The sequence below is a fragment of the Pinus tabuliformis genome, chromosome Q (assembly GCF_031772625.1).
Source record: "Pinus tabuliformis cultivar Carrire ecotype Pingquan chromosome Q, CPIR1, whole genome shotgun sequence".
In the NCBI taxonomy this organism is placed as follows: Eukaryota; Viridiplantae; Streptophyta; class Pinopsida; order Pinales; family Pinaceae; genus Pinus; species Pinus tabuliformis.
This window is the reverse complement of record NC_142296.1, coordinates 227503269-227511355: the sequence shown is the minus strand read 5'-3', so window position 1 is coordinate 227511355 and position 8087 is coordinate 227503269. Positions and strand designations below refer to the sequence as shown.

The 8087-nt window shown below is 36.3% G+C and overlaps 1 protein-coding gene across 1 annotated transcript; it reads right to left on the bottom strand.

The window, feature by feature from the left end:
* Positions 1-330: 330 nt before the first annotated feature.
* LOC149219024 (uncharacterized) lies at positions 331-6318 on the bottom strand. Its single transcript, XM_089384225.1, has 4 exons — positions 5909-6318; positions 5554-5810; positions 1298-1749; positions 331-890 (listed from the first exon to the last, which is right to left on the bottom strand). Exons 1-4 carry the CDS (start codon positions 6007-6009, stop codon positions 636-638), a joined length of 1065 nt encoding a protein of 354 aa, XP_089240351.1. The 5' UTR covers positions 6010-6318; the 3' UTR covers positions 331-635.
* Positions 6319-8087: the final 1769 nt, after the last annotated feature.

Sequence of the window (8087 nt, the reverse complement as noted above, 5' to 3'; positions counted from 1 at the left end):
AGAGCAAAATGAACATAACTACTTTAAAGATAAATCTCATTTTTTGATTTGTATAAACTACTATGAATATTCTAAAATATTTTATAGAGATTAAATCTCTGTCATCCACTTAATAGTCATTGATAATTAAATTAAAATTGTTAAAATCTTATTCCAAAATAAACACTGACAATTTTATTATGCTATTCATACCAATAAAATTTGGAACCCATTAAAAATCAATCCCACCATGACTCCATTTACCTTGAAAATCAATCCCACCATAGTTGCTTCACCATATAATATTTCTTAAACTTACACTCCAACCAACAAGGACTTCCAACAAATGTATTGCTTCAGGGAAACCGCATTATAATAAATTAATAATGGCACTCAAATGGATAGGGAATACAGGGAAAGTTGTACATAAGCTACATACAATCAAATATATTCAACCTTTTCAGTATGAGAGGACTTAAAAGGCTAACTTTGAAAAGAATTCTAAGAATTGGACAAGAAGTATGGAACTTTCAAACCTACTTTCATAGTGTTACACAGGAAAAATCGCACAAAGGCCTCAACATAGATGGATAAATCAGCTGCTACATGGAAACAATACAAGGATGCTAATGAAATATGACACAAGAAGTTTATATCTATGGCGTCAACCCCAACCCTTTACGAGTTTTTCCGACAAACAAATCTCTGGACTTTATCCTCCCTGGGATGCAACCGATTGTTGTTCCAAATGGCAGCTGAGCAACTGCAACATTTCTCCCCAGAGATACCATTGCCATTGTTGAGCCAGCCTTGTATGTAGTTAATTTGTGCTTAGAATTCAGCATCAACTTCTTAATATTGCCCGCCACCACCGTTGCATGCCTCTCAGCAAGGAAGCCTTGCTTGATTTCCTGTTTTTGCCAAAACCCAATTTCTAGTCATACAAAAGAGCAAACTCAAGATCCAAATTGGATTAGCCAAACATCCATTTGAGTGAAGTGAACGAACAAGAAATACATAGACCATAATAATAATACACACATTTATTGTTGAAAGGGTTACGACTAGCAGCCTACCTCAATGATGTTGAGAGTTTCTGAAATGCTGTGTGAATTAGTTTCACGCAAGATATTGGACACTTCAATGAATTCACATAGCATTTCAGAAACTCTCAACATCATATTATTAACTGTGAACATCTACCAGCTAAAAGCCTTAACTTAATGTCTAGGATTTCAAAAATTAATTGAAAAACTAATGCAGTGACTTTAATCAATGCATATATCTGCAGCAGAAAGAGTAACGACTTGCAGCATACCTTAACATCCACAATATCTCCGACTGCAAAGACGTTGGTTTTCCCTCTTAATCGCAGACAATCATCAACTTTCAGGCGCCCATCCTTATCAACAGAGTCTTTGAAAACGGATTCTTGAAGCCAAGAGGAGGCAACACGGTTTCCCACACACACGAAATGACAATCTGCAGAGATAGTCATTCCACTTGATGTGGTATATGTGTTGTTTGATTCCGAGAGGTTTTCCAAATCAATGCGTTCATTCAGGTGCACCTCAATCTTTTTGGAAACTAACCAATCCAAAGCTTTCTGTGAAGCCTTTTCTCCAAGAAAGTTTATAAGTCTGTGACCTGCATGTATGATAATTACCTTCTTATCAGGGAAATCTACTTTGATTTCTCCAGCTAACTCAACCCCAGTTGGTCCCCCACCGATGATCAAAATTCTGCTCGCATTCGTTATCTTCTCGTGCTCTGAAATCAACCAAGAGAAGGCAAGGTTATATTAATTTTAATTTTAATTCTTTTACAGTGCCCTGGATTAGAGACACAGCTCATATTTTGACATGTTATCTAAAAGCAAGAAGCAAGATATGATGATAAACTAAAATGAAAATTCATATGTTTTTATGGGGAAGGGAGTAAGATAGACTTTATTGTTAGTTTTTGCATATGGGGAAGGGAGTAAGATAGACTTTATTGTTAGTTTTTGTAGTATCGAATGTGTTCTAGCTACCAGATTTGGCAGATAGGTTAGAATACATGTATTCACCAATACCCAGAATGGTTTTTGGAAATTCCACATAGTTTTTGGATTTCATTAGATTTACTAATCAGTTTTTTATATTTCCTAAGTCTAAACTTAGGAAATATGATTAATTAATCAAAATTAATTTAGTCACGAGGAGAATGTTCTAGAAAAGTACATTGATAGATTTCTAGTTGATCTTAGCCATTGATTAAGATTTAATATTGGTCGTTCAAGTCTCAGTGAAGGATTATAAGAAGTTGATGGGGCTTGGAGAAGACACAACAAATCAGTTGAGCATTCTATTTTGCTGGGAAATCGATCTCCAAAGTTACAAAGTTCAGTGGTCGGAGGTGATTCAGTGAGATCGAAGCAATGAGAGAGGGGCAGAGATAGTGTGGCCCGAGGAAGCTTTTCCAGTTCCGGCGAGGGGCAGAGATAGTGTAACCGGAGGAAGCTCTTCCAGTTCTGGCAAGTACATTGCAAAGAGGTAACGCAGAGTCCTCTGGGAGAGATTTCCATTTTGCTGGGGGAGAAGGAGGAATTCTGATCCAGACGCTAGGCAGAGGGTCCAGAGGCAATGAGTATCAATTTCCTAAACAGTAGCTGACGAGACAGTGAGAGAAGATGCAGTTCCGAGCTTGTGGGATGCAGTAACTGCGTACGCTGACACACTGACTGCACAGAAGGAGCGAGGAGTAGTTCAATTCAAGCTCAGTTCAGTGTGTTGGATAGCCTGTAGAGTGAGAATTTTTTCTCACTAGTTATTATTGTCAGTTATTTCTCTGTTTGGATTGCTAGTTTAAGCATCCATAGATTGTACTCAGTTTTCACTACTGCATAATATTAAAACTCTCAGCTACTACCCCAGTTTTCCCACATTGGATTTTTCGGAGGACTTAGTCCAAAAATAAGAGTGTATTTTCTGTGTTGTGCATTTATTTCTTTCGGCTTTTTTATTATGCAGTATTTTATTTGTAAAGATTGTAGTGTATTTAATTCGATATTTGTGGTAGCACACAGCAAGTGAATTGTTTAATTGAATTAACAATCAGTAGAAGCCGAATTTTCACATTTACAAGTATTCCATAGGAATGAGAAAAAATAATTTTATTAATTTTCCAAAAGTGATTAAATAAAGGTCAATGGGACTGTTAAGTACAGTAGGCTAAAAGCAAAAGGACCAAAAGCGAGTCTAAACCCTGACAGGTAGGAAAGAAAAGTGACTACAAAAAGTTCAATAGGACTGTTAAGTACGATAGTATCAATACATTGTGGAAGCACAAAGGCACTTCCATAAGAGGACCAAAAGTAGATCTAAACTATGATAGCTAGGAAAGAAATAGTTAGGGAAAAAGTGCTGTCATAAAATCTGGAGTGATACATGGACTGTTAAGGGCCAAAGCCACAGAAGCCAGCCAAACAAGCCAAAACTCTCCAGAGGGAAAACATGCTTAGTGAGTAATGCAAATGAAATCAGTGATAAATTTACCTATATCGTACAGAAAAAACCAAGTGCGTTTACTACAGTGGCAAAAATTTAAATCGTGTCGAGCGTATACTTAACCCAATTGCCTAGATGTAAAATCAGACACACACAAAAGAAGCTTGTCTACTCGGTCAGGGATGCAACAAGTGTTCAGGAGGACAAAAGATTACGCAAAGGCCTTAAAGCGGAAAATGAAAACACCAACAGCAGAATCTGAGAATTCTATCTAAACAATTAAATTACAAACACAACAGCCACAATCGCAGATCATTTTTCTCAAACATCAAACAGAGTTGTTCTATTAATCTCTTCTCTATCAATGCAATGTCACACAATGTCTATCTCAAACGGTAGAATCCATACAATTAAACAGAGACCTCTGCATTATATTATTCTACATTATTACTAAAGAATAAAAAATCATTCACCACCAAAAAACAAAACAAAACAAAAACAAACATGTTTTTTAACAGTATCTACTCACCAAGGATCCTGTCTCTAGAAATAGTTTTAAAAGCAAATCAGATTTTGTGCTTATCACTAGGAATAGAAGCTATGCTTCTTCAGCAATTTATCATTCAAACTCTTACCCAAACACCAATAAAATGAGCAACACTCAGAAAAGAGAAGATCACATTGGCCTACAACAGCGAGCAGGAAAGCATTCAATCAGTCAACAAATTAGAAATACCAAGCACCATCAGAGCATATAGAGCAGACTCCAGTCAGACGTGAAGAAATGAAACGAAAGCCCTGGTGTGAAGGATTGCATGCTAAAACTCGAGCCCTGGGGTGAAGGAATGTCTTACGAAAACTGGAAAACCCAAAATAATGATTGCAGACATATTTTAACGAATCCAGAGATGTAGAGCATCAGCCCCTGAAGATAAAACAAATCCAACAGTGAAACAAGAAGCCAGGTAAAAAAAATAGCACCCCAATGGTATGACTACAACGACAGTTGGAGAGCAGACTCAAGAAACTCATGCTGCCCACTGACAGAATTTAAAACCGAGTTGAATCCGAATTAGGTGGGGAATTTGGTCGAATCAAATCCCTGGATAAATATCCACACTAAAAGGCATGATTCAGACAAATTCTACTACTGTAATCTTATGAAATCCTTCATGGAATATAGATCATCTTAATAAGAAATGGACAGTCAAGATATTGATACAGTATGTCTTCGGAGATGTCAAAATAACTGGTAATTTCGCTCTAGTTTTAAACCAGAGTGTTTGGGTGGTTGGTTTTTATTAATAGTTTAATTTTTCAGATAGGTCACATCCTGAATTTATATAGTCAAATAATTAATTTAAATAATACAAATCAAAAAATTCACTTAAAATTTTCCAAAAAAAAAATTCACACTAAAAAAACTCCAATATAACAACTCCAATCTCTTTAATTGTTTATATTTAATAATGAAATATGAGATGCATTTATCAAAATACCAAATAGAACCTTTGAGAGAGCATTTGAAACTTTGAAATAGCAAACTTTGAAATAGCATTTGGGATATCCTTAGTCATGACTAGAGGGTCCCCGGATATCCTTAATGATGACTAGAGGGTCCCCTCGAAAAGTTTCACAGCAGTGTATTCAATGCTATATCGGATGGGATATATACGGTTGAATATATATCAGGATATACATTATTAAGTACAAAATCCAAAGTCCCAACCTATACAGCATTTAATACATTACTACTGGATGCATATTGTTTGCCCTCCCACAAAATGCAAACCCCTTGTATCATTATTGTTCAGGAGATGCATTTACAGAGGAAACCCCTCCAAAGAAAAAAAAAAAAAAAAAAAAAAACCAAAACCTTTATTCTAATTGGAAAATAAGCACCATAATATTTTGTTACCACGGATCAATATAAAGAATGTAGACTAGATTAAAATCAGATCAATTCCTTATGATATCTGAATTGTTGCCAATATTGCCTTCCTCAGGATGGAAAAGCCTAAAAGCCTCTAAGCGAGCAATCAGGAAATCAAGACATTAAGAGTTGTGTGGGTGTATATATACCGACCTGCTTCAAACTGTTTGAGCCTTTCTTCCTTTACGGAAGGCCCATTAAATTTGCTCCCAGTTCCAATCACCAGGTAATCATAACGAATTTGTTCCCCCGATGCAGTAACAACATGGGTGTCTGTAGCACTCACTGCACTGCTAACGACCAGCTTTCCACTATGCATATAATCCCTGTGATAAAAAACAGACCTCTGTGCAAAACTTGGCTCCACCATGCTTCTCAACATGGCCCATGGTATTTCAAAATAATCCTTCCTGTTAACATACGAATTATATCAAAATTAGACCAAAATTATGTATATAGGCAGGACCAAACTCAAAATTGCTAAGATGGGTGTGGTCTGAAAACATACGGATCAATAAGTGTGACAGCTGCATCCAATTGGAGAGCTTTAACGACATGGGCTCCTGCAACTCCACCTCCTACCACCACCACCCGCTTGGCTTCTTCCATCGCTATAACTAACTGAATGAAAATATCATATCATTGGGGATTGCAAAGGCTGCTTTATATAGTTAATGTACAGACCAACTGGGATTTGAAAACTGCCTTCGACAACCAGCCTGGCAGAACAACATAGGGCGTACGGGATTGGGCCCTCAAAAACCACTTTTGCCAGGGCACGTCTCTGAAGCGGTTTTCCAAAAATCCAGGGTAAACTTTCCTCACACATATTTACGTGTACGATGGTCTGTGGGCTAGCTTTATAATTTTACGCGTTTCACGGCAGATTCGCTTTGCATACGGTCGTGCCTTGGAGAGGAAGGAAGGTTTATGAGCATGAGGATTTGTTTGACTATGAACAGAGATGGTTTGGTGATCAGAGGGTTTTCAGACGGTGCTTTTAAAGAATTATTCCTGTGTAATTTTGTCAATGTGGAAGTTTCTGGAAGCTTCTTACATGTTAGAGGTTTCTTTGGGTGGAACGTTCTAGGTTTGTTTTTTTAAAGAAATTATAAGCTGTACCATGATGTTGTTTGTGTTTTATTTTTATTATTTTAAGTCAGGAAATTTTTAATTGAGATGATGGTGATAATAATAATAGATTTTTATAGTTTGAAAATTTTTGGAATGTGAGATTAGGTTGGTGTTTTTTTTAATTAAGAAATTTATAATTGAGATGGTGATGATGATAACAATATAATTATTTTTTTCAACATTTAGATTTTCATAGTTAAAAATATGTTGATAAAAATTTTTGGAACACTCAATGAAATCATATAATGTTTTAGAAGTTTTCATCGTCATAATTATTTTTTTTATTAGAATAATTGGTAGATCTCTGGTTTGTTATTGAGGAGGTTTGAAGTTTTATTGGGAAGTGAGCCACTCGAAATACGTTAATCGAATTTCGAATCTAAATAATTTCGAGTGCAAGATGCAAGGTAGTCCAATGAATTAATTAAATTTTAAAGTTGAAACTAAGACATCAAATTGATGTAGGATACTCTTTTGTTTATGTTACTAGGGATTTATATATGAAATTAAGGTTGGATATAATTGTTGAATGGTGTTATCATTGATGCCAGCGTTGGTCCTTGAATGCTCTTAATATTCATCCTATTTACATCGATTGGAAGATTCAAATGTCAAAAATCCCTAGAAGCCCAGCGTTCGATGACAAAGATGACAAGGCAAATCAAATATTTTGGGGTCAAGATGACCTTCATTGGATGATTCTTGTTATGTTGATTCCAACGGTATTTGGCTCGTCGTGAGGCTCCTCACGGTTTGAAAGATATGCCCAATCAAAGATGGTGCACCCTTCATGTCGTCAAAGTCCCCAAAACCTAGATGATGTCGCAGGTTGTTTTTGGCCTAAAAATTAATGATGAACCTATTCTTTTGAAGCTCATTCACAAAATGGTCAAAGGCATTTTATTTAAATTTATTTCTATGGTCCCTAATTAAATTTAGGCTCCAAGTTAAGTTGGCCTCAAATCTTTTGGCTCCCAAATGAAATTTTGAAATTATCTACCCTCCAAAAATCTAGGTCAACCTCCCTCCTAAAGGCCTCCTTGTGTAGTATAAAGAGGTCACTTTAGCCCTCCAAAGAAAAAAAAAGAGGAGAAAAGAAGAAGAAAAAAAAAAAAATTGTGTGCATAAGGAAGAGCATATTTGCAACCTCTGTGGAGTAACATTACATCTGAAGAAGAGGCAGGTCGGAGGTGAATTGCTCTAGTTTAATTACTTTACTATGGTTATGGCTATTTGTTGGGGTAATAGGCATTCGACCTCCATCTAATCCAAGGGTATTCACTGGGGTAATTGGTTTTGAGGTCATTCAACCTCACATCTGGACTCATCTGAAGTATTTACGGGCACATCCAAACAAACTTTAAGGTCCTTTATGTGATCATACATGTGGTTATCTGTGGAGTATTTTCAGCCATGTGGTAGGGAAATTCCTTGTTTAAAATTGATCAACTTTTGTGGGAACAGTAAAATGGCCTGAAACATATATGTCCAATTCTTCGGCCTTCTCAAGAAACAAATCTAAGCAACAATTTTTCACTCCAAAAGGGGAGACT